The sequence below is a fragment of the Ambystoma mexicanum genome, chromosome 9, assembly GCF_040938575.1.
Source record: "Ambystoma mexicanum isolate Mex_15411 chromosome 9, UKY_AmexF1_1, whole genome shotgun sequence".
In the NCBI taxonomy this organism is placed as follows: domain Eukaryota; kingdom Metazoa; phylum Chordata; class Amphibia; order Caudata; family Ambystomatidae; genus Ambystoma; species Ambystoma mexicanum.
The window spans coordinates 1,539,695,228-1,539,722,438 of record NC_090931.1 but is presented as its reverse complement, the minus strand read 5'-3'; the positions used below and the strand labels follow the sequence as shown (position 1 = coordinate 1,539,722,438).

The window sequence follows — 27,211 nt, the reverse complement described above, 5'->3', positions numbered from 1 at the left end:
TGCTTTACAAATGTAAACATTAATACATCTCCATGTGTCGTTTCTGGAGTCCTATTAGGATTCAGTGCATAGTTCCTGTTTTCATGTTGTTATAATCTTCTATTGAGGCAATCCTCACTTGTGGTTTAATGAATATGGAGTTGCTTCTGGCACGGGGGAATACACTCCCACTCCCACCCCGGAAACATCTCTTTTATAGAAACTTAGACTCCTGACCCTCTTGGAGTTCGCAGGAGAAATGTAGGCACTTTGAGTGTTTTGATGCTCAGCCTTTAGAAGTTGACACCTTTCGACCAATTTGCGGGACAAGGGTGGGCGGATAAGGGGGCGCAGAGGGAAGATTGAACTGTTCGGGGTGAATGCAGAGACATGCAGGGTCTGGACAAAGAGCTGAGCTAAGCATCCCTGTACATCATAATATCTGGACATGTCGTGACGCTGTCAACGAGAAGGTGCTAGGGGGAGGGGGTTTGCAGGGGGGAGGGGGGGTTGTCATCATGCTCTCGGGTCACGGCGCTCCAAGTAATGCCAGTGCAGGAATCGCAGGGAACCTCCAACTGGGGCGGCACGTTGCCAGGGGATAGATACCCCGTGATGCTTGCTGCATTCCCAGGGTCGCCCTTTTCATTCGAACTGGCCGTGCCGAAATGGGCGCGCCAAAACAGGCTCTGCGGCCAATCAGCCGCGCCAAATCGGCCTGCGTCGAAATGGCCGCGCCAAATCGTCCTACTCCGTGTGCAAACATCCCCAGAAACCATTGTGAGATAGAAGCAAAGTTAATAGTGTTCAACCAGGAGTAGGATTTGAAAGTAATGTGAAAAGAAAAAGAAAAATAAGAGAAAAACAAAACGAAAAACATTACACCACACACATAAAAACAACAAACATATAAAAGGATTTATCCAATCCAAAAGTCCAACAACCATCAGACTTGTAGTAAGCAGATTTATGCACACCCAAACCCTCACTCCGAACTATCCTCACCAGTCACACCAGACCATATTTAACACATCATATTTCAAGTCCTTTCCATACTTCAAACAAGAAATACCTTAAAACTACCCCTATTTAAGTATTTAACCCCCCCCCCCCCAAAAATAAAAAAAACTCTTATTAACCATTGTTATAGTTCGATACAATCCATCAATAGACCATATCTTACTGCCGATCGCAAAAACCACCCACACAAACACATACCCATACTCTATCATTGCTGCCAGTAGATTAAATCACACTTCCCATATCCATTTGCATGAGACATGGTGATATTGCATAGGAATCCAAAAAACGATACTTCCCCTTTTCCCCAGGGAAAACTCTGCCTTTTATCAATGTCAACCGTTCCCCAAGACCACCTCGTACAGAACTCTTGCACATTAATATATGCATCAAAAGAATGTCCGATAGCTATCCTTGCACGCTAACTAGTCCACGTGTATGCAAGAACCTCCCAACTACCAAACCATCCACAGCAACTGTAGCCACTCACTTATAAAATCCCCATTTCATCCATGTTTCTAATCAATAACCTCTTCCCACACTTATTACACACAGGATATTTCCTAAAGTCACTCAAATCCCAAACTATCATTAATATGTGTTACAACCTTTGCAGTTTCAATCCCTTCAAAATAAAAGATTGTTCACTCCCGCCAATATATATAAGGGGAGTATACACATTCACTGCCAAAAACACTGACATGCAAATCCAAATTAGTATGAATAGAAGCATATTTTGCCCTTCTTGCCTCGTATGGGCTCCATATAAACCTTCAAGAATTACAACACATACAGTCAATCACAGTAAGTCACACTCATATCGAATCTTCTCTGATGTACCATTCCAAACATCATCACTTTAATGTTTTAATTCTTTGTCTGCAATATAGACTCAACAAAGTATACTTCCTAACCAAAATATAAAACAGATGCTGCATGCACTTGAGAAAGTAAACCTAGCAAGGCTAATATGAAACAGATTGATTGCTAACAAATTGTTAAATGGGAACATCCCAATGAGTCATCACGTTCAGCATCGTTTAGAATTACATCTCTACCCCAACATCAAGTAGAATAAATAAATGGACAATTCAAGTTCTAAAGCCACTCTCCAATATCAAGCGATCTAAACACATGCACGTCATTGCATCTCATATGCCAAACTCATAAATGGCATTGACAATGGCATCCCATCCAGTTTCAGGTCCACATTTGCCTTTGCTAATTGCCATCACTATATCCTTTCCATATGGAGCATGGAATGGTAAGTGCCTTCCACCAGCATGAGACTACTCTTGGTTACTCTCAAATCACCAGGAACTCCCCTTTTAACTACTTTGCTGTCAGCTCATTGCATTCCGATGTTTGCAAACAACTCTTCCATAGATTCCCCTCAAACACATAATAAATGAAAAATATTTAGCCGTATTACCACCGTAACATTTTTGTATCAGAGGCCATACATTGCCGGTTAAAACCATGCCAATGGGATTCTGCCCCCAAGTGCCACCACACACAAAAAATGGACAGGGCTAGCTACCAGAGTGTGCACCTTTTCACTATACCCCAGTACATACTCATGCAATAAGAAATTACAGTCAATTTTAACAGAACCAATAACTGTGGATGTATCCAAGAGAATCATCCTTCTCAGTTATGGCATAGGTAGGTGTCCATCAACACACTGCAAAATAATAAAGCCGGACCCTGTGCCCCTCTCCCTCCACCCACATCACAGTAGTAATAGTACCGTGGCATTCCACCTCCTAGATGGCGTCACTTAACAAAAACAGTGCAGCGTTCTTTAGTTTCTCTCCTCTCCAAGGGCTGGATTACGCTAAAAAAGCTGCCCCCCCAGCAGTGTCAGATTACTGGACAGTACCCAAAGTTATGAAAGAAGTTTTACATTTAGTATTCCGTAGGAGACACATCTGCGGGACTCGGAGAGAACCCGTATGTCACCCTGAATCCTGCTGCATGACTGTCCTTTCGAATCTTCCCCCGATACAAACCCGGCACTGCAAGGTCTAATCATTTCCAAGACAATGGGCCTCATTCCGAGTATGGCGGTAAGGGATAGCGGCCACCGGTAACGAGACCGGTGGCGGTAATCCCTTACCGCCATACTCCGAGTTCCCTTTGCGCCCTCGCCCTTAACGCCTGCTTTGAGCAGGTGTTAAAGTCGAGGGCGCAAAGGGGCCTCCAAGCCAATAACGGTGACCGTAATGAACGGTCACCGTTATTTGCATCTTCCCCATTCCCATTGAGCCCTATGGGGGCTCATTTGGGAATGGGGAAGAGCCTTGGTGAATGGGGAATTACCGCCCCGCCAACCTTGGAATGGGGCGGTAATTCCGCCATCCACCAAGGCGCTGCCGGTCCGGGTATGGCGTCAACCAAGGCGTTAATAGCGCCATTGGTTAGCGCCGTACTCGGAATGAGGCCCAATATGTAAACATCAGTAGCGATGTTGACGTTGAAGCGTCTTTAACTTCAATACGAAAGGTACGCACCATCACCACGTTAGTAAGCAGACTTACTCCAGGTCTTCAGGGGTACCTCCGCGGCACACTTCAGTAACAGACCGCAAGCAGCCTCCAGGCATATTCATCTCACCGATTCCATGGATCGCTGCACACCCCACAACGTAGCAAGCAGCAATGATCACATATCCCACATTACGTTCAGATGCACACGTTGCAGGAGGGAGGTTCTTTCTTCAAATCGTTCCGTTCTAAAGCTAGAAGATCAATTAATGCATATACAAAGCCGCATCCTCTCCGTTACGAAAGAAAAAATCCAAAAAGTTAAAGCAACGGCTAAAAGGTGGCAGCCATCTTAATCATCAAAAAAGATATTAAACTAATTAGATATTGTGGTTGAAATAAATAAATGCAAACCTTAACAGTCAAAAGGAGAAAAAAAAAACAGTCTGATTCCCAAACCATAGTCAATGTAACTCAGACCTTCCTTCCTCGTATTTGTATTTGCAGGTTTAAAATCAGATGAAGTGCCCTCCATTGGATCCAGATCTAAATCCGTCAAAAATGCTTCTGCTGACTTACATTCACCGAATGAATGCAGCTGCCCCTCAACCACAACTTTAAAAATTGCAGGATAGACCACATCATATTTTAAGCCTTTTTCCCGTGCCTTCACTTTCACCTTATCAAATGTTTTCCTTCTTTATAGAACATCTTTGCTGAAATCCACAAAAACCATAATTTTGTTTCCTCCCCAGGCATTTTTAACGAGGTAACTTTCCTTGTTTGCCCATTACTCGTGCACTTTTCCCTGTGGCAGTTTGTCAATTTTTTCTTTTTTTAATGCCCCCGTCCCCAGCTCCCTATCTAACCCTGGAGGGAGGACAGCAAAGGGGACAACGGGAAGCAAGACAACGCATAGTGACACAGGTTCGAATCCCGGTCTCCCACTTAGACACCAGGTCTCTGGTATTAAGCGAGTTATAAAATAACAATTATAATTAGAACCCAACCCCACCATCTCACCCTCACATCCACCACCCCTGCCCCAAATCTGTACCACAAACACAAAATAAACATATATTTTAAATTGACAAAAACAACAGCAATGCACGAGGAAAGTGACCTTGTTAAAAACAAGGCATACGTTTCAAATAAACACCCCCTCCCCATTCACTGCCTTCCCTCACCAAATCCTTATAACTGCATGTTTTCACAATAGCAAGATTTAACAACCTGAGTTTTGTTAAAGGCAAACCTCACAAGACAGCAGGACTGCCCTGCTAGAATCACAGAAAGGTTCATGATTGTGTAGCAGTGAATGTCGCCCTGTTCGTCCCATTCCTCCATCACCAGGGCTTTATGTGCAGACACTGCATAACCACGACCCATGCGGAGGCCACACCTTTGTCTATGCACACTCATCTCTTGAGCTTCTGTGGCCCATTCTACAGTCACATTTTCCACATCCTGGGGGCCATCCAACTCGCACCACATCATTGGTGCCACTCTTCTGTGCTTTGGGGGGCGGGGGGGGGGGGGGTTCAGCCTGCAGACTGGATTCCTGGGCACTGGACTTGAAGCTCGCCTGCCACAGGATCTCCATTCCCCACCGGAACCTTCCTTCCTGAGTAACCTCGTTGTCAAATCTTTTGGTTCTCCTCTGGTGGGGTCCGTTCGATTTCAACCCACAGATGGCCTCCTCGGCAGCTGCTCTTCAAAGTTGATAACTTTTGAAAGTTCTCACAATTCCCTGGTGTGTACACATCAGGGAATCTTTGAGACCGATTAGTCCAAGTGCAGCCTAGGATAACTCAGATGCAATCAATCCGTTGACTAGGAATGTCATCAAGACAGAAGATCAGTTGTAGGAAGAAATTGTACTGGTTTGCAAGATCTGATCTAGGACTTGACTACCCTCTGTACATACGTTTGACTTGACTACCCTCCGTACATATCGGAATAGAAAGTCACTGCTGGGCTATGAGTAGTACATGGACATACTGAACCCCCAAATTCTTAAAATCGTTGTATGTGTAATTTTGAAAACTTCCATTATGTCAAATCTTGATCCAGTAGAATCCCAAGGTTTCTGAGAGATGTGGATACTGTAAGACAACCGTGGAAAACGCTGCTAATTTTGTGTTCATTTTCCCTCTGCAGGTGAGTTTTAGGAGGCTCTGTATAATATCTAAAACCGATATTCCTCAACCCCTGGGATTAGCAATACAGTGCAAGCCAAGGACCTTTACTATGGGATGGACAATGGAGCTATGGTTTGCATGGTGGCAAAGTGCTTATACTGAGCATTTAGAGTGATAGGAGTTCTACTGTATCATGCTGGGATGACAGTGCAGGGTGTTAAGATGCCTTGTGGGGAGTAGTGTACTGAATTGTGTATCCAAAGAGGGCTCTCATGGTCGCTAGAAGCTTTCAACTGGAATTCCTGTGCTTCCATTTTTACATGAAGTTACTGCTGGTCTATGTATGCACTGTACACTTGCCCATATACGATGATGCCTGTATTTCTATGCATTTTATTGAATTAAAAACAATATTTTAACAGATTTTCAATTACAAAGTCTCATAAGAACAAGAACTAGAGATGCAATAGATACAAACATAAAAAAGCATATTAAATTCAGCACATCTATAGCAGAAAGAAGAGTTATAGACAATCGGGAGAAAAAGAAAGCAAAGTGGAAGGGAATAAGGGGAGGGATAAAGGTAAACGGTGATCCAAACTAGAACAAAAGATACACAGATTATAAAAAAACTTTCCCTACATATACATCATGAAATGGACCCCATATTGCATTATAGTCAGATAGAGATCTTTTCCATATGAAAGATACAGTTTCCTTTGCTGACAATAACACCATGCCATGCGTCCATTCCTCCTGCAGTGGCTTATCTGGACTGAACATTATTAAAGCTCTGTACAACCATAAGAATCAATGACAAATGACCCAGAACAGTTAGCATTGGCAACCTGGGAAAATTACAATGTGTCACTATCTCCATTCTACTGATAACATCATCCCAATAATCCCAAACCTTGCAACATTCCCACGGCATACGCAGGTTTCTGCCCCACGCAGCGTTACATGTGTTAGGCAGAAACCTGTGCAGTTCCCTCTGGGACCACTGCAAAAGATTTAAGACTACAGGTATTTGGCAGTAAAGCCACTTGGTAGCAGTCTGTACCATACAGATTCACTTGGTAGCTGTGGCTGAGCAGTCAGACTTCCCTCAAGAAGAGTTAGGCAGTATGCAGAGTATACACAATAGGTACAGAGACACAGTAGTACAAACAAACACTGACCAGAGCTTTGGTGTAAAACTATATAATTATTTATTTAAAAACACACTTGTAGTTTACACTAGCAAAAACGAGGTAAGTAAATTCAACACACAGTCACTATCATATATATCCAACCCTATTCACTTATTAGACAAGTCTTAGTGAGAAACACCACTTATTTTCAGACAGAGGTGAGCGCTTAACATAAGATGACACTAATAAGTTGTAAAGAAAGGGAGGGAAAAAGGCAGACTTAAAGAAGCACACAAGTTTCAATACTTTCTCAAAGACCAACAGCAAGGCAGGATAGGCAGAGTTCTACTGGAGAGCAGGGAAGTCAATTGCCAGGCCCACTCTTGGAGAGAGCAAGCAGAAGGGGTCCAGGTTCACGCAGTGGGGTTATGCCCAAAGAGTCTTGTAGATAGTTCGCACAAAAAGGATGAAATTCAAGTCAGGAAAAGTTAGCTAGGTTGTACCAGGCTAGCCCAGATTAGAAAGTCGAGGCTTTACTGTCACCCCGAACGATCTGTCGCAAGGGAAGCCAGGCGGGAAACCATACCTTAAGTGGGTAGGGAACTCCAGCGGGGGCAGTTGTTCCTGGCAGCAGGCGCAAGTCGGTGTTTCATCCAGAGGAAGAAGAGGTCTCGCCGTGGAGGAAAGATGAAGGTCGTTGCACTGCCAGGGAAGAAACCAGCCGCTGAGTCCTCCGGTTAAAAGGTACTACCCTTCTCTTCGCGGTAGTGGTAAACCGCGGTATTCCGGTTGCCGGGGTGCTTGGCACGGGCAAGGCAGCCACAAGATGCTCCAGGAAGGTGAAAAGAAGGCAAAACTGGTTATCCCCACCAGTCAAAGGAAGAAGACTCTCCGGACTGGAGATCTCCTCTGTCGTCGGCAAAAGTGGTGAGACGGTTCAGCAGGGCTCCACCAGTGGTGTCGTCGTTGCAGTTCGGCTCAGCTTCTCCCTCCTCGGATTCTTAGGTCCTGTGGCGACTTCTGAATTCCAGTCCCCAAAGCCCTGCTTTTATGCAGCACACCCCCATTCACTCAGCCTAGCTGTCAATCAAACATGCTAAGTGGTGAGCCGGCCGGCTCACCATTTGGGCCAATCACACAAGAGTGAGACTTGAGTTATCAAGGTAACTCAGTCCAGGGTGCCTAAACCCCCTCCCACACTCTCTGTGGTACCCAGACAGAGGGGCACCACTTTTGGAGGCTTCTTTGGAGAAGCCCGCCAAAAAGTGGAACAAAGGGATCGACTTGGGTTGGAGTCACAGAAGAGAACACAAACGCCATTTTAGAATCGAGTTCTGGCAAAAAATAACAACCGGTGAATTAATATTAAATAAATAAACCGGCGGTATGTTCGAGGCTATAAGAATTAAATAATTAAAGTGGGTAGCCTCGAACAATGGGAAAATCCCATAGAGATATATTTGCGGTCGAATATAAAAAGTAGTATCCATTGCCACCAGCCAAAACTCGATCAGGGGGGACGGAGACGTGCCCCCTCGAATAACAGACCCCGGGGCAATCGAATTGATCAGACCAGTACGTCCACAATATGATGGTTTGTACTGGTTTCTGTTCATAATTTGGGACTAGCAAAGCCAATGATGACTTTACATGCCCTGGGAGACAGTAGTCACTCCCAGGGTATGGAGTCTATGTTGGGGGGGTCGCTACGACACCCCTGGGTTACGGCACGGAGGGTGCTGTGTAACCCACATAAAAAACACATGAGACCCTATGGAGTAAAAGACCCCATAGCCCATAAAACACATGGAAAGTGAAAGGAACACCTCAAATCATGTCTAAGAGTGGGAGCAAAAGAATCTCACTCTTAGCAGGAGAGAAAAAAATAAACCCCAAAAAATTCAGCAAAGCTGCTGGGGGACTCACTAGGTTTGGGAAATTAGCCTTACAGAGAATTCTCCCTAACACATGACCAGCATAAGTTTGTTGCTAACAGTTTAGAGTCTTGCTTCTTCAATGGGGTCCAATACAAAAAGTGAACAATTCTCTGCTGGGTGCATCTCAGATCCCGATCCACCTTCATCCGCAAGATGTTGCTACATCTGCCCGACCAAACAACGTCTGATATAGCAACTTGAAGTTCGTTCTCCCAGATTAAGCGCTTCGAGTCAGGAATGCAGGAAGTTGGAAACAGTAGACGATAGAACATTGAGCAGACATGGAGTGCACCCTCAGAAGATAGCTCAACTCTTGTTCATTATAAAACGTTGCATTCAGCGTGGAAAAAATAGACCCAAGAATGTTGATAATAATTGATACTTCTGTACCTCTGGTGCACCTAGACTATATTTGAAGCGTAAAAAGCCAAAATCTGCTAATCCATCTCCAATCAAGACAGCTTTAAGCTTCCAAATGACAACTCTCTGCCAGAAGCACGTTTATGTTGGCCTACTAAAATACTGGAGAATGTGGTTTGTGGCCAGTTCCAGGCGTTTGTTAATAGTGAAGGTCTCCTGGATGATCTGCAATCGGGTTTCTGTCCCAAGTATGGGACGGAGACAGCGCTGCTGAACGTCCAGGATGATCTGTTGGAGGCCGCGATCAGAGGGAAATCTACAGCATTATTAATGCTGGACCTGTCCACAGCCGTCGACATGGTGGATCACGGATTGCACTCCAATGTATAAGTAAAGTAGAGAGAGCATCCGATCAGGTGACACAGTGGTTCAGCTCCTTCCTTAAGGATAGGACACAACAGGTTTCCCTGAGACGGTTTCTCCCAGAAATAATGTGGAGTCTCTCAGGGATCTTCACTGTCCCCCTTGATTTTTAACTTATAGTTTCGTCTGGTATTTGATATCTTAAGGAGACATGGGGCCTCATTCCAAGATTGGAGGTAGCCATGGTGCTATTTGTGCCATGGCTGCCTCCAATACCAGGTCCGGCACCGGTCTCGTTCAATGGGGACTTACCGCTCCCTCCAGGGTCGGAATGGACCGGTAAATCCCCATTGAACAAACCATTCCCCATAGGGCTCAATGGAAATGGGGAGGGCGCTAATAACGGGCTTGTGAATGGCAAGCCCGTTATTAGCACCCTGGTCCCTTAGCGGGACCCGTAAAAGACGTGTGGTCCGACCACAAGTCCCTTACGGTTCCCGCTAAGGGACCACTAAATTGGGCTGTAGGGGATTACCGGCACCGGTCTCCTTACTGGTGGCAGTAATCCCTTACCGCCCAACTCATAATGACCCTCATGGTCTGCAATTCAATTCCTACGCAGACGACACCCACATTTACATTGAGATAGATGACTTTGAGGATGTATTTGAAAAGATTGAGCAATGTATGAGGGAAATTAAGAGCTGGATTACAAGTAATCAATTGCAGTTGAATGCATCGAAAATCGAACTTATATTGTTTGGACCGGAAGGTAAAATGATGCAGGAGAAACAACAGCCCTCCCCTCGAATATTAGGGGAAGAGCTGCAATATTCAAAGAAAGTAAAAAAAACCTTGGGTGTCTGTGGCAGGAAAACCTGGGTGGAGAAGCACAAGTGGGTGCCAAGGGGAAAGCAGTATACCACTCATTGCAGGTTTTGAGAAATGTGCTCCCATTTGTCCCGAATAGATTACTGCAACAGCCTACTGGCAGGATTGGCATGTAATCAGATAAACAGATTACAGAAGGCCCAGAATGCAGTAGTTAGGCATATTCGGCATCTAAGGAAGTGGGACCATGTCTCTGCCCTACGTAGATCACTGCACTGGCTTACGGTCGAGGACTGTATTCAATTTAAGGTGGCATGTCTAATGTTTAGATGCATTAATGGCCTTGCACATGGGTATCTTGCAGCTCAAGTGTGCGCATATCTCCCTACTAGAGATCTGTTATCAGGGGATAAACTGCTGATGCAGATACCCCGATCTACACTAGGATAGAAAGGGAGATAGGAGATTTGCAGTGTTCGGCCCGAGAGCTTGGAACCAGCAGCTACCACTGGATATCTGAATCTCCTCATCCATGGCACTCTTCAGGAAGAGGCTAAAAACCTTTTTATTTAAATAAGCTACTAGTGCATTTCCCTGCTGTGATTCAGGTGATCTTTATTTTCTGAGATCGTTGTCACCTGCGCCCGAATGCAGATAATTATGACCCGTAAGAAATATAAAATCAAATCAAATCAGAAGCGGCAATGTATCAACAAATTCCCCCAGGTAACAGCTGGGTTGTACCAGAGACTTGTTTCAACTGACAGCAGGGTTTTAAAATGATTTTCGTTATGGACATGTTGCCAGGTTTCTAGAGTAGGATGAAGCGGTGGTGGCATTAATCTATTCATCCGATGTGAACAAGCAGTCCAGTCCATAGGAATGGGAGCTACAGCATCAGGCGCAATAGAAACCCAGGCTGGGTTGGAATCAGAACTCGTATTTAGCCATCCATGAAGGCCTCGGAATGTGTATCCAAAGAGGACTCTCCTGGACGCTCTAAGCATTCAACTGGATTTCCTGTGCTTCGATTTTTAAATGAAGTTTGGTGTTACTGCCTTATATGATATATCTGAATAGGTTTGATTTTGTTTTGAAATAACCGTATGAAGAGAGAAGCTGTCTACTCTCTTTGTACTGTTGTTTTCTATTCACAGAAGTCTTGAACTATTCTAAACTCTTCCAAGAGCAGAACCATTTTACCCCATGTACTGCACTGTCCCCACCCACCTTCCACTCCGCACTGTTCCCCTTCCCCCTTCCCATGCACTTGCGCGATCTGAATGGCACCTGGCCTAGTAGGATCGTTGTCGGTCTTCCCTGTGTTCCCCCTCCCTTGCCTCGTTGCGCCTTGAAACACTTGTGTATAGGCGCGTTATAAATACCATATCATATATCATATCACCTTTGTGTGTCACCTCAGTTGCCTGGATATGTGCCATGACGAAGCCCCTAGAAACTACTTTGGACTGGCCCAGAGGTGAAGCACTGCATGCTGCTCTCAGAGGTGCCTTACTGTGGACACAGGGGAGGAAGAGGACTACTCAGCTGCCAACGCTGCCTGTGGACACGGGGAGGAAGAGGGCTACTCTGCTGCCACCGCTGCCTGTGGACACGGGGAGGAAGAGGGCTACTCTGCTGCCACCGCTGCCTGAGGACACGGGGGAGGAAGAGGGCTACTCTGCTGCCACCGCTGCCTGAGGACACGGGGGAGGAAGAGGCTACTCTGCTGCCACGAGGGGAGGAAGAGGGCTACTCTGCTGCCACCGCTGCCTGAGGACACGGGGGAGGAAGAGGGCTACTCTGCTGCCACCGCTGCCTGAGGACACAGGGGAAGAAGAGGGCTTCTCTGCTGCCACCTCTGCCTGAGGACACGGGGGAAGAAGAGGGCTACTCTACTGCCACGAGGGGAGGAAGAGGGCTACTCTGCTGCCACCGCTGCCTGAGGACACGGGGGAGGAAGAGGCTACTGCCCGAGGACACAGGGGAGGAAGAGGCTACTCTGCTGCCACGAGAGGGCTACTCTGCTGCCACCGCTGCCTGAGGACACGGGGGAGGAAGAGGGCTACTCTGCTGCCACCGCTGCCTGAGGACACGGGGGAGGAAGAGGGCTACTCTGCTGCCACCTCTGCCTGAGGACACGGGGGAAGAAGAGGGCTACTCTGCTGCCACCGCTGCCTGAGGACACGGGGGAGGAAGAGGGCTACTCTGCTGCCACGAGGGGAGGAAGAGGGCTACTCTGCTGCCACGAGGGGAGGAAGAGGGCTACTCTGCTGCCACCGCTGCCTGAGGACACGGGGGAGGAAGAGGCTACTGCCCGAGGACACAGGGGAGGAAGAGGCTACTCTGCTGCCACGAGAGGGCTACTCTGCTGCCACCGCTGCCTGAGGACACGGGGGAGGAAGAGGGCTACTCTGCTGCCACCGCTGCCTGAGGACACGGGGGAGGAAGAGGGCTACTCTGCTGCCACCGCTGCCTGAGGACACGGGGGAGGAAGAGGGCTACTCTGCTGCCACCTCTGCCTGAGGACATGGGGGAAGAAGAGGGCTACTCTGCTGCCACCTCTGCCTGAGGACACGGGGGAGGAAGAGGCTACTGCCTGAGGACACAGGGGAGGAAGAGGCTACTCTGCTGCCACGAGAGGGCTACTCTGCTGCCACCGCTGCCTGAGGACACGGGGGAGGAAGAGGGCTACTCTGCTGCCACCGCTGCCTGAGGACACGGGGGAGGAAGAGGCTACTCTGCTGCCACGAGGGGAGGAAGAGGGCTACTCTGCTGCCACCGCTGCCTGAGGACACGGGGGAGGAAGAGGGCTACTCTGCTGCCACCGCTGCCTGAGGACACGGGGGAAGAAGAGGGCTTCTCTGCTGCCACCTCTGCCTGAGGACACGGGGGAAGAAGAGGGCTACTCTGCTGCCACGAGGGGAGGAAGAGGGCTACTCTGCTGCCACCGCTGCCTGAGGACACGGGGGAGGAAGAGGCTACTGCCCGAGGACACAGGGGAGGAAGAGGCTACTCTGCTGCCACGAGAGGGCTACTCTGCTGCCACCGCTGCCTGAGGACACGGGGGAGGAAGAGGGCTACTCTGCTGCCACCGCTGCCTGAGGACACGGGGGAGGAAGAGGGCTACTCTGCTGCCACCGCTGCCTGAGGACACGGGGGAGGAAGAGGGCTACTCTGCTGCCACCTCTGCCTGAGGACACGGGGGAGGAAGAGGGCTACTCTGCTGCCACGAGGGGAGGAAGAGGGCTACTCTGCTGCCACCGCTGCCTGAGGACACGGGGGAGGAAGAGGCTACTGCCCGAGGACACAGGGGAGGAAGAGGCTACTCTGCTGCCACGAGAGGGCTACTCTGCTGCCACCGCTGCCTGAGGACACGGGGGAGGAAGAGGGCTACTCTGCTGCCACCGCTGCCTGAGGACACGGGGGAGGAAGAGGGCTACTCTGCTGCCACCGCTGCCTGAGGACACGGGGGAGGAAGAGGGCTACTCTGCTGCCACCTCTGCCTGAGGACACGGGGGAGGAAGAGGCTACTGCCTGAGGACACAGGGGAGGAAGAGGCTACTCTGCTGCCACGAGAGGGCTACTCTGCTGCCACCGCTGCCTGAGGACACGGGGGAGGAAGAGGGCTACTCTGCTGCCACCGCTGCCTGAGGACACGGGGGAGGAAGAGGGCTACTCTGCTGCCACCTCTGCCTGAGGACACGGGGGAGGAAGAGGCTACTGCCCGAGGACACAGGGGAGGAAGAGGCTACTCTGCTGCCACGAGAGGGCTACTCTGCTGCCACCGCTGCCTGAGGACACGGGGGAGGAAGAGGGCTACTCTGCTGCCACCGCTGCCTGAGGACACGGGGGAGGAAGAGGGCTACTCTGCTGCCACCGCTGCCTGAGGACACGGGGGAGAAAGAGGGCTACTCTGCTGCCACCTCTGCCTGAGGACACGGGGGAGGAAGAGGCTACTGCCTGAGGACACAGGGGAGGAAGAGGCTACTCTGCTGCCACGAGAGGGCTACTCTGCTGCCACCGCTGCCTGAGGACACGGGGGAGGAAGAGGGCTACTCTGCTGCCACCGCTGCCTGAGGACACGGGGGAGGAAGAGGGCTACTCTGCTGCCACCGCTGCCTGAGGACACGGGGGAGGAAGAGGGCTACTCTGCTGCCACCTCTGCCTGAGGACACGGGGGAGGAAGAGGCTACTGCCTGAGGACACAGGGGAGGAAGAGGCTACTCTGCTGCCACGAGAGGGCTACTCTGCTGCCACCGCTGCCTGAGGACACGGGGGAGGAAGAGGGCTACTGCCTGAGGATGGAATGTGGGAACATGGAGGGTCACCCCGGCAATGACCCTCTCTCAGAGTCAAGTGCTCAATTGCTGTTAACTCCAGGTCCTGATGTCACCTTCAATCCAGTCCTGGCTTTGAAACTGAAGGCCCTCTGCATGGCACGTGACTAATAGGACAAAGTGAAACTACATCTCCCAGAATGCAAAGCACGGTGGCCTAAATAAGAGACTGATGGGGACAGGGCCGGCGGCGGACCCCCAAAAATATACAGGAGGGAGAACTCACCTCATCCGCGCCCTGGCCGGACATGTCTCCCCAGTCCTCGGTGGGTTTCTCTCCAGGGATGTGGAATAGATTCCTCCCTGTAGTCCCGTGAGGACTACTCGCTAATAATCCCTTGCAGGATCCTCGGCAGCACCGGCTTAATTGAGGGCCTCTCCAGAGAGTCTCCACACAATGCGGCCTTTCAGCGCTCCACCGCGACTGCGCAGAAGACGAGACACTTTGCAGAGGCACGCTGCACTGCGGCTGCGCCGAAGGCAAGACTGCTCGCCGAGGAATACTGCGCGTGCGCAAAAGCCGAGACACTTTTCCTAGGCATGCTGTACTGCGGCTGCGTACAGGTCGAAACACTTCACCGCAGCGGGTATCTTTTCGAGGCATGCTGCATTACGCATGCGCAGATGCTGAGACATTTCCCGAGGCACTTGATGATGAGCCATTACTCGCCAGAGCATGGAACGTGACTACTTCCGTGACGCTGCCTGTGTAGCGTGGTGTCGCCACAGGGTCTTATTCAGTGTTGCCTGTCCTTTCACAGCTTTCTGTTGTAATGCTGCCTGCAGCCTTTTCAGGACCTGCTACCATTGCTTTCTATTATCCGCAGTGCCCCCCCCCGCCCATGGTCTCAAGGCCCCCACCCCAGGGCTCAGCAGCATAGCAAAAGCTCTCCACCTACATTTAATGCCTGGCTCCTACGGTGGAGCTGTTCTGTTTGCCTTGTGGCATGGTCGTTGTAATGGGAGGAGGGGATGCGTTGAAAGATGTATAAAGTAAACAGCCTGGAGGTGCATCCACGGTGTGTTTCCTTTTTTGCTTGTTTTCGGAAGCATTCAATCCATAAACGGGAGCTCAGGCTTCTGCCTGCATTAAAAAGACTGGGACAGTTGTGGCTGCCAGACTAGAAACAATGGAGCAGAGAAGCTTGCCGAAAGGGAAACATATTTTCAAATCTTTTTAAAACACCTTTTTCAGTAAAAGTCAACATTTATGTCAAATAAAGCAATTTGAATCTAATTTCTGCACATTAATTCCACCTATGGAATTTCAAAACTTCCTTACCATACTATAGGTTCCTTATGAAAGACACAAGGATACAAAGAAAAAAGGTGGTCACAGAGTGAGACAGACACGCAAGATAGTGTGACAGAACTGGATAAAAATAAGATATGAGATATAACAGGGTAAACGGAGTGTGCGAGGCACAGAGTAATGGGAAAATGAGAAGGGAAAGCAAGAGTAAGAACAAAGGGTAAAACAAAATGAATGGAGAGAAGGCTGTGAGAGGATAAAGGCGGAAGAGTGAGCATGAGAGGGAGATTTATTATGTAGCATTTAGGCTTAAGCACTTCATATAGAAAACATATACATACACTATCACCCATCCTGTGTTGGTACTCATTTATCAACATCAGAAGGATGAAAGGCTGAGTTAACCTTGCCGGGAGTCGAACCTGCAACCTGCAGATCACACACAAATTGCAGTAGCAAGCACTCTACCCACAGAGCTATCTTACCGGTTATAGCTACCAGAAAACCAGCCACTCCAGAAACAAAGAGCCAAATGCTGCTGGCCACAGCCCAGGAGCCACAATGAAACATTTTTTTTTTAGTGGTAGCAAGGGAGACCACCCTGGTAACAAGGGAGACTTGAGGGGTTGTTTTCGACCCCTAAATGACGTCCCTGAATAGAGTACAAAAGGATAGGTGGATGAAAGGTGAGAGTGAAGAATGGAGCTGGACAGGTGAGGAAGAAGGGTGATAGCAGAGGTGCAACAGAGGAAACAAGAGAAAGAAAGGACAAGCAGATACTCTCAAGAATCGGAGATCTTGGAATGAAGTAGGGTGACCCAGAATACTAGAAAACAAGCCAGTAGCAATGAAAATTAAAAATAAAAGTACAATCTAATGATGTTAGGGAATAAGATGGTGAGCAACCTGGTGTAAATTTCATCAATAGTGTCCAACATTTTGATCATGAGAGGTTAGGACCTATGCCGATACGCAACTCCCCATCCTTCTGTAATTCAACTTGCGATGTGAAGCTTTTGCCCCAACCCTTACACCAAATAAAGAAATCTCTCTACTCACCTTTATTTGAATCGGGCAGAGAGGCTATTTGTCCAGACCTATTTGACTTTACCATAATCACATTACAATGTGCTGCTTTCATTCTTCTTTAAGACTCAATATTTTGAAAGGCACGTGTTAAAGATTATGGGCAATTCGCCTTTTGGCATGTTACCTACTCCCAGCAACCGCCTCTGACCATGGGTAGGTGGTCTCTGTTAAGTTCTGTTTCCTTCATCCCTTCCAGTGACCTCGATGATAAGGGCAGGGGGCACGACTTTACATTTTTCTTTCTCTAGGTTTGTGATCCTGGGCAAGTATAGAGGACTCACCTTAGCAGGGCCAACATTCATTTTCACGCCTATCCCATTCACGAGTTGCATGGGCCATCCAGAGTACTGATGGGGTATAGGGGTGCACAGAACAGTTGAGTAATAATCAACCTTTAGGAAAATAAGTTTCAGGAAAATGTATAACAGCAATGATTAAAGAACAATGTAGTATACATTTCAGCTGCAGGCGGGCATACGTCACAAGGCCACTTGGACAGAGAAAATCGAGCAGAACCAGAGCTGTGTATTGCTACAGAGCGAGTCCAAATGCACTCCACAGGAAGAATATGTGGTTCTGCCCCATCCAGAGTACTGCCCCACAGAAGAATGTGTGAAATTCTTTGCTATGCCCTGTTGATGTGCCCTCCAGGTTACTAACATAAATTTTGTGATTGCCAAAGATGTGCTTTTAGAAGCCCCATTCAGATGAGAAATTAAAGTACACACATTTTCCTGAAAATAAAATTCAATTTTAATAAATGTGTTTTGTTCTAGCATATCTGTGTTATCTTTATGTATGTTTGCGTTACTGTATTTGTTCTTTGAGGCCTATCCAGTGTTTTAGAAGCTTATTTGGATGGGAGTCAGATTGTTTTGGGCATGTTTTAGAGGGACATTCAGCTTAGGTTTTCCTTCTGACCTGGCAGCACTGGTCTTATTGGTGATAGTGCGAGGAGAGCAAGAGGGTGAAGACTACCCTGGGTGGTGGTGCCGGTGTTATGTGATATTTGGTATCAGTGTTGCCAGATCAGAAGGAAACAATCTGCTGAATGCCCCTTCAAAAAAAGAAGGAAAAACTCAGCTGAATTGTCATGATCTCTGCTTCCAAAAGGCCAGGACTTACCCAACTCCCTTGGAAGCAGGCCCATAACCCAGGTTCCGAGTGCCAATCAGTCCCAATTGGGACCTTTTGGACCCTGTCCTGGCGCCAGTGGCGCCAGGCTCATAAATATGCCCAGTCCCAGCGCAGCAAGCGCCGGGCTCATAATGCTTGGGTGGACTTACCTGCAGCAGACCATGCTGCTTACTGACCTGCCAGTATGAGCCTCTGATCCTCTTCTGTTTGGGAGTACTTTTCCTGTTGGGTGGGGCAGGAGCCACTCCCTAGGTTCAGAACACTGGAACTCTTCTGGAAGGCAGGAACTCTTTTCTTACCTAGGCGTGGCTGTGGAAGAAGACACCTAAGCACTACAGGAGGCTATTTAAACCACACCCGATGGATGAATCTTGCTTTGCGTTATTCTGCATCCTCTGCAGCAGAACGCTCATCGTGTCTTCTGCATCTGGTCCTGGGCCTAAAGGAAAAAGGCTTACCATCCTGAATCCAGTCTTCAGCAACACCTATAAAGACAAGAAAGAACAGGTTAGCACTACGGTCTTCAGTGACAGCGCATCTCTTACCTGGTCCATCGGCTGTCATCAACGCCTAGCGCAGCATTCCGGCATCTGAAAGACAAAGGCTTACCTACTCTTCACGCGCTCCGGAGGTCATCGCACTGCATTCCGGCATCTGAAAGACAAAAGCTCACCAACTCTTCGCACGCTCCGGAGGCCTTCGGCGCTGCATCCCGCATCTGTAAGACAAAAGAAGGTGCGTTTAAAGACATTGGGTAACGTTAAATACTCACGTGCCATTACTCCATCCACGCCAAACTCAGTGGGTATTCCGGCATCCTCCAGCAGCTCCGAACTGGTACCTGCAAAATAAAAGGACAGTTAGTACGCATCGTGAAGCAAGCAACAAGCGCTTACTTACGCGCTTCCAGGCGCTTCTATTCCGCATATGGGTCCATCCTCAACTCACTTCAGCCTGTCAACCGCCATCGCCGGAACCCTGCAAAATAAGAGACAGCATTACAAAAGACTTTTAAAGACATTGGAAATACTCGGAACTCATCGTTCGTGAAGTAAACGACGGACAGCAGTCCTCTGAAGTCAAGAGGCCTGCGCTACCTATCCAGTGAAGAAACTGGTTACAGCACCCTGCCCCGAGGCAGATGGAGAGCTCGGCGTTCACTTACCTAAGGTGAGAGCGTTAACCTTTGGGGTTCTACAGGAGAGGAGAAAAGGAAGGAGAGAGGGACACCCAATAACCCCAGTTCATTAATCCCATATTTTCTATCTGCAGACATCTTACTCTTCGAGTCAGGCATACAGTGCACAGAGGTCCAGCCCAAAGAGCCAACCGGGTGCTACACATCACCTTTGAAGATACGGTAGTCGCCCAGTCAAGACCGGCGCCTCTGCGAGAATCAGGTGAGCGTTACATGAATGCCCCTTCAAAACAAGTCCAAAACAAGCGATTCAAGTAAATCAGGTAAGCCTTGTGGTAAAATGATGGTATTAGTAGTCTCTCTAGGCTCACCTCACTATTCCTTTGTTTTTTCCCCCAGGTATTGAAGATCGCCATAGAAAATGATGGAGGCAGCGCTGAGTCGGAGATGCAGTGGACTGGTGAAAATGGAGCGGCGCTGCAGCTGCGAAGCGACGCGTATCGAGGTAATGTGCTTTCAGGCTCGGAATGGTGCAAGATCCTGAATCAGGTAAGTAATTAGATTAATGTCTGTAACCTAACCTCTTCTCCTGTTTTCCCTTTTCTACTAGGAGCGCCGGATCTGAGGCGGGCGTGGCAGAAGACTGAATGCAGGTTTGCAGGCACAGTGAGCGTTACGCTGCTGAATGCAGAATAACGTGAAGCGTGTGTTGCTGGTCTGGTGTGGTTTAAATAGCCTCAAAAGTAGTCCCAGGTAAGAAGTCCCTAGAACCACACCCGAGTAAAAAAATAGTCCTTGCAGAAAAAAAGTCCCTTCCAGGTCTCACGTTGGCCTGGATGCATGTGCAGCATGGTCTGCCTGAGGTAGGTAATGACTATGAGCTGATTCTTACTATGAGCCTGGCACCTAAGGCGCCAGGACTGGACCCAGATAGACCCTAGCTGGGGCTTCTGAGGTTTTATTAAATAATAATAATATATAATAATAATAATAATAATAATTATGTTCGGATGCCTGCTTCCGGGGCGGATGGGCTTGGACCAGATGCTCGGGGGTAGGCATCATGACAGCACTCCCCTCCAAGGCCCCTCCTAAGGTCGTTCTTCCTCTGGGCCCTGGTTTGTCTGGGAAGTTCTGACGGAATTTCTTCACTAACCGGGATGCATGGACGTGTTCACTGGGTTCCCATGATCTTTCCTGCGGTCCGTAGCCTTTCCAATCGATTAAATAAAAAAGTAAAATTTAACCATTTTAGAGTCTAGGATACTCTTTACCTCGAATTCAGGTTCTCCATCTATCAGGACGGGGTCAGGTGGTTTGGTTAATCTTGTTCCGGGTTGAACTGGATTTAGAAGTGAAACATGGAAGACAGGATGGATCCGCATATTAGAGGGTAATTCTAATTTAATTGCTACCGGGTTGATAATGTTTTTAATGGTATAAGGTCCCAAATATCTAGGATTAAAAGTTTGAGTCCCTTTTAGAGGTATGTGTTTGGTAGCCAGCCACACTTGATCTCCAATCTGGTATTGGGGAGTGTCACTCCTATGCTGATCTGCATTCTTCTTGTATTTCTCTTTTGCTTGCTTCAAATGTTCAGTTGCTTCCTTAAAGGCTTGAGTAATAGTAGAGTGCAGATGAGTCACTGCCGGCATTTCCAAGTGCTGAGGTGAATCTAGTTCTGAGGTTCGAGGATGATGACCATATATGGTATAAAAGGGGCTTTGTCCGGTTCCTGAATGTACTGAGTTATTGTATGCGTATTCAGCAATCCATAATATATCCTTTCAATTGCCTTCGGTCTGGTGTAACATGCAACGTAGGTATTGTTCGAGAGTCTGGTTGGTCCTCTCCGTCTGACCATCGGTCTGGGGATGGTGACTAGTAGATAACCTCACATTGATTTGCACTAGTTGACAACATTTCTTCCAGAATTGCGAAATTAATTGACTACCTTGATCGGAAACCAATACAGAAGGAAATCCATGTATTCGAACAATGTTTTCAAGAAATTCCTTGGCCAAAATTGAAGCGGAAGGTAATCCCTTTAAACGAATAAAGTGAGACATCTTGGAAAAAAGGTCAACAATAACTAGGATGCCGTTAAACCCATTACATGGAGGTAGGTTGGTAATAAAGTCTAGGGACAAAGTGTGCCATGGTGTAGGTGGAACATCCAAAGGTTGTAAAAGGCCGGCTGTTTTTTTCTTCTGACTTTTGTTTTGGGTGCAAATACCACAAGACAGCACAAATGACTTTACGTCTTTTCGCCAGGTGGGCCACCAGAATTGTCTTTTAATTTTAGCTTCAGTCTTTCTCGTCAATACCTGGGTGTCCTTCCATCAGAGCATCATGGTAATTGGATATTACTAGTTCTTGTAGTTCTTTGTGTGGTAGAAATAGACGCCCTTGATAGTAGGGTAACTCGTTGATGACTGAATAATCTGGGCCATTTTTTACCCAGTCCTGCAGGGCTGCTGGATTGAAAAGCTGTTGGATCTTTAAATGAATATCTTCCAAAGTCTGTAGAGTAGTTATGCCAAGGATTCTTTGTCCTGGAATTATAGGCACTGGTTCTGGGTTCGAAAAGGCTTCTGCCATCCCTATTCGGGATAAGGCATCTGCCTTACCATTCTTGCAACCTGGTCGATAAGTAATCACGAAATCGAATTTGGCGAAGAATAATGCCCATCGAAGTTGATGGGATGATTGGGCCTTGGCTGTTTTTAAATACTGCAGGTTCCTGTGATCGGTGATTACAGTAATGGTGTGCATAGCACCGAGAAGATAATGTCGCCAATCCTTGAAGGCGGATTTGATGGCTAACAACTCTTTGTCGGTAACCACATAGTTTAATTCGGGGGTCGAAAACTTTCTGGACCAAAAGGCTACAGGATGAAGTTGACCGGTTTCGGGATCCTTCTGGGACAAGACAGCTCCCATGGCTAAACTGGATGCATCGGTTTCGACTATGTATGGGAGCTCGGGGCGTGGATGCTTCAGGACAGGTGCCGACGTGAATTTCAACTTCAGCTCTTGGAAGGCCTTTTCGGCCTCTTCGGTCCAGAAGAAGCAGTTGTTTTTTCGCAAAAGTGCGGTGATGGGGTGTACGACCTGTGAGAAGTCTGGAATAAATCAACGGTAGAAATTAGCAAATCCGAGCTTGCTTTGTACTCCTTTAACTGAAGTGGGTGATGGCCATTTGAAAATTGCATCTACTTTTCGAGAGTCCATTCTGACTCCTTTTGGAGTCAGGATAAATCCCAGGAATTCAACTTCAGTAGTATGAAAACACATTTTTCCAATTTCGCATATAACTTGTGCTGACGTAGTTTCTGAAGCACTGCACGAACGTGCTTAACATGGTCTGATTCTGAGGAAGAGTACACTAGAATATCGACGATGTATACAATGACACAGACGTCAATGAGTTCACGAAGGACATCGTTCATAAAATACTGGAAGGCTGCTGGTGCATTGCACAACCCGAAGGGCATCACCTGATATTCAAACAATCTGTATTTGGTACGAAAGGCAGTCTTCCATTCGTCGCCTTTTTTGACACGTACCAGATGATACTCCCCTCTGAGATCTAATTTAATGTAGATGCAAGCATCCTTTACTTGGTCTAGCAACTCGGGAATCAAAGGCAATGGGTATCGGTTCTTCACAGTAATCTGATTTAATGCACGGTAGTCTATACATGTTCTAAGGTCACCTTCCTTTTTAGGTACGAAGAACAAAGCTGAGGAAACAGGAGACTTGGATCGACGGATGAAGCCATTAGCAAGGTATTGGTCTAATTATTGTCATAGGTGCTGATTTCCGGTTCCGTAAGGGCGTAGATCCTGCTGCATGGAGGTTGTGCACTGGGTATGAGGTCGATTTGACAATCGTATGATCTGTGTGGCGGTAAGGTGTTTGCCTGTTCTTTTTGGAAAATGTCCTGGAATTCTTGATATTCCTGAGGTAACTGTACCTCAGATGCTGCTGCTAATGGTGTTCCTTTTGTCTCCTTGCAGGTTCTGCTTCTCCGAGGTTCGAGCGAATAGCTGGACACGGTGAGCGTCACCTTGCAAGCTGCAAATTAACACGAAGCATGTTCTGCAGTCAGGGTGTGGTTTATATAGCCCAGGTAAAGTAGTACCAGGGAAAGTAGTTCCAGGCCTGCCACACTCAAAACACTAGACCTCATAGCTTGGTTCTTAGGAACCAAGCTATGTGGATGCCTCCATGTTGGCTGAGAATACAATAAAGTAGTTCCCAAGCACATTGTTGTTCATGGTGTATGAGCCTGGTGCCATAGGTGCCAGGACTGGCTCCATGAGGGCTTTTGAAGAGGATGCCAGGCTCTAGAGGCCCGTGTCCTGACTCCACCTGGCCAATGGGTTAGTGACTGTGGCCAGGCCTTTGTTCAAGGTCGTTTCCGTGTCCTGACTCCACCTGGCCAATGGGTTAGTGACTGTGGCCAGGCCTTTGTTCAAGGTCGTTTACAGGTAACAGGTGCGTGCAAACTCCGGGAAGGTTATTCTCTTCTCTCGCCAATCAATACAGGGATTATGTGTTTCCAACCAAGGTATCCCCAGTATTATTTGGAACTGCGGGGCTTTGATTAAATCAAACACAATAGTCACTCGATGCCCATCCTGACCCAGCAATGTCAACTCTGTAGTGGAATGAGTTACAGGCCCGGAGACAATTTCAGTTCCATCGACAGTGGTGATGACATCCGAAGTGGTCTTTTTGCAGAGAGATAGATCCATCCTAGAAGCCAATTTATGGTCCATATAGTTTCCTACGGCCCCGCTATCGATGTATGCCCTTGCTGCGTGCATACGTGATGGGAGCCTTGGATCATAAAGGACCATCGGTATGATTAAATGCAAGGTCTGAGTCTCCTTCTTCAAGCTCGGCAAGCGGACCTCTACGCTTGTCGGGCGTGGTCGTTTCCCGATTCAGGCTCTGTTTGATTTTTAACAGCTACTACGGCCACTTTCTTGGATGGTTTTATAGGTCAATCCCGTAGAAAATGTCCTGAAGCCCCCAATAAAGACACAATTGCATCTGTCATCCTCTTTCTCTTTCCTTTTGCGTTAGGGGTCCCTTAACCCCCCACGATCTGCATAGGTTCTGATGCGTCTGTTCCTTTGGAGATAACATTTGGTTTAACCAATACTCGACTCTCAAATTTAGCTCGATCAGCCTTTCTATTCTGAAGTCTGTGGTCTAACTGCACCACTAAGTCTATATAATCTATGCAATCCTGGGGTGGGTTCACAACCTGGGCCAAAACATCTTTGAGTTCACCCCGAAGCCCACAATGAAATAATGTAATTCATTTTTCCTCTGGCTAGCCGGTTTCCACCACTAACCTATTGAAGGTTGTGATATAGGTTAGCAGATCCTGAGTGCCTTGTCGCAGGGATAAAAGTTCATTATCCAGGGCCTGACCCTGTGAATGCCTGGCGAATAGTTTTTCCATGCTCAATTGAAAACCTTGAAAATCCCAAAGAAGAGGGTCATCCTGGTTGACCAGCGGGATTGACCAATCTGCTGCGCTGCCACTAAGGTATGATAGTACAAAGGCTACTTTGGCTTGGTCGTTCGGAAAGACTCCAGGTCTACATAAAAAGTGCAAGCGGCACTGGTTCATAAATATGGCGAACCTTTTTGGGTCTCCGGCAAAGTGTTTGGGTGGTGCTAAAGGAATATTTCCAGGTAACACTATTTGCACAGGGTTGCTTGATGGAGCAGGAGTTGGGGTCCCCCCGAGTCCAGGTAAGGGTGTTTGCCCAGCTTGGTTTTGCAGCAGTTGTCTAGCAAGATCATCAGTGCGTTCCTTAGACACAATCAGTTCTCTCCTCAGAGCATTAGTTTCTTGACGGGCGGAATGTACTTCTGCCCTAAGTTCCCCTAATAATTGGGCCAGTTGGTCAGTTTCTGAGGTCTCCATAACGCCCGGGTGGGAATTTGTAGGGAGGCTTTGCGTTCTGTTACGCTCACCTGGTTCCCACAGAGGCGTCGATCGAACCCAGACTGCAGCAGCCTCCACCAATGTGAAGCGTAGGGCAAAGATGGCTGTCTGAACGGACCCGCCCAGTCTTGTGTGCTTGACTCGTAGGAATATTCTCCTGTAGATGGAGAAAGGGATTTAGCCCCGTGGATTTGAGTGCTGACCCCTCCCCACTGCTCCCGCTCTCCCCGCAGGCCACCTCCGATATTCCCAATTAGTGTCCTCACCTTATGTTTTTAATTGATGAGCTCTCCATCCTGCGTGGCTTGCAGGGGCGCGTAGATACCAGTTACTTCACTGGTTTGGGGTATTGGAGTTCAGGAAGATATGACTCCGAAGTTACCAAGTTTACAGACTTCAATATGTCCAAAGTTCACTCTTGCACCCCTTGGTGATTTTGCGGCAACAAATACTGTTTGAAGGTTGCTGGTGGCGTTCAGGTAAGAGTCTGTATTACCCAACACTATCCAGTAAAGTTGCGTGAGTTTAACTTGTTGTTTTTTCCTCCCTTCATAGATGCGGCGTAAGAAGATGCGGTGTATTGGAGGATAATGCCTCCAGCGGTAAATCAGGTAAGCCTGGTGGTAAAATTATGGTATTTGTAGTCTCTCTAGGCTCACCTCGCTATTCCTTTGTTTTTTCCCCCAGGTATTGAAGATCACCGTAGAAAATGATGGAGGCAGCGCCGAGTCGGAGATGCAGTGGACTGGTGAAAACGGAGCGGCGTCAGCTGCGAAGCGACGCGTGTCGAGGTGATGTCTTTTCAGGCTCGGAATGGTGCAAGATCCTGAATCAGGTAAGTAATTAGATTAATGTCTGTAACCTAACCTCTTCTCCTGTTTTCCCTTTTCTTCTAGGAGCGCCGGATCCGAGGTGGGCGTGGCAGAAGACTGAATGCAGGTTCGCAGGCACGGTGAGCGTTACGCTGCTGAATGCAGAATAACGCGAAGCGTGTGTTGTAGATCGGGCGTGGTTTAAATAGCCTCAAATTTAGTCCCAGGTAAGAAGTCCCTAGAACCACACCCGAGTAAAAAAATAGTCCTTGCAGAAAAATAGTCCCTTCCAGGTCTCACGTTGGCCTGGATGCATGTGCAGCATGGTCTGCCTGAGGTAGGTAATGACTATGAGCCTGGCGCCTTAGGCGCCAGGACTGATTCTTACTATGAGCCTGCCGCCTAAGGCGCCAGGACTGGACCCAGATAGCCCCTAGCCGGGGCTTCTGAGGTTTTATTAATGTCTGGATGCCTGCTTCCGGGGCGGATGGGCTTGGTCCAGATGCTTGGGGGTAGGCATCATGACACAGGATGTGACAGAGAGTGGCCCAGAATCTGGAGGTGAATTGGGATCCTCAATCTGAAACTATTGTCCTCGGCAGGCCATGCAGACAGACTATGTCTTGGAGGAAGACTGCTGCGGTATCCGAGGCAGAAGGCAGTTGTTGGAAGGCTGAGAAATGCGCCAGTTTGCTGTAAGAATCAACCGTGACCATGATTACAGTCATACCAGACGACTGAGGAAGATCGACTATAAAGTCCATGGATATCTGTTCCCATGGGCGTTCAGGTAGAGAAGGTTGCTGCAGCAATCCTAGAGGTTTTCCCGTCTGGTTTTTGTTGGAGGCACATACAGAACATGTAGAGACGTACTGGTGCACGTCATTTCTGAGGGTAGGCCACCAAAAATCCCGACGTAATAAGTCATAGGTCTTTCTTATACGTGGATGTCCGGTCAAGGGCGTTTCATGGCACCAGGAAAGAACCATCCTTTGGAGTCCTTTGGTGGGAACAAAGATAGCCTTTTCATAGTAGTACAACCCATCATTTCCTTGTACTATTGATGAAGGAAGATCCGTGCAGGTCTGATACTGCAGTATTAGCTCTTTAAGAAATGTGGTAGTAGAGGCTAGAATTTTAAGCTCAGGAAACACCAAGTCATGTTCCTGATAGGACCCTAAGCTTTCCCCATTGCTTCGTGACAAGGCATCGGCCTTCT

General features: G+C 48.0%; 1 protein-coding gene across 1 annotated transcript in view; it reads right to left on the bottom strand.

Annotated features, from left to right (window-relative positions):
• LOC138487577 (uncharacterized) overlaps positions 1-27,211 on the bottom strand; it is a 306,899-nt gene that overhangs the window by 95,609 nt on the left and 184,079 nt on the right. The window contains 2 exon segments of the mRNA XM_069614050.1: positions 14,817-15,014; positions 17,213-17,323. Of these exon segments, the coding sequence (XP_069470151.1) occupies positions 14,817-15,014; positions 17,213-17,323 (309 nt within the window).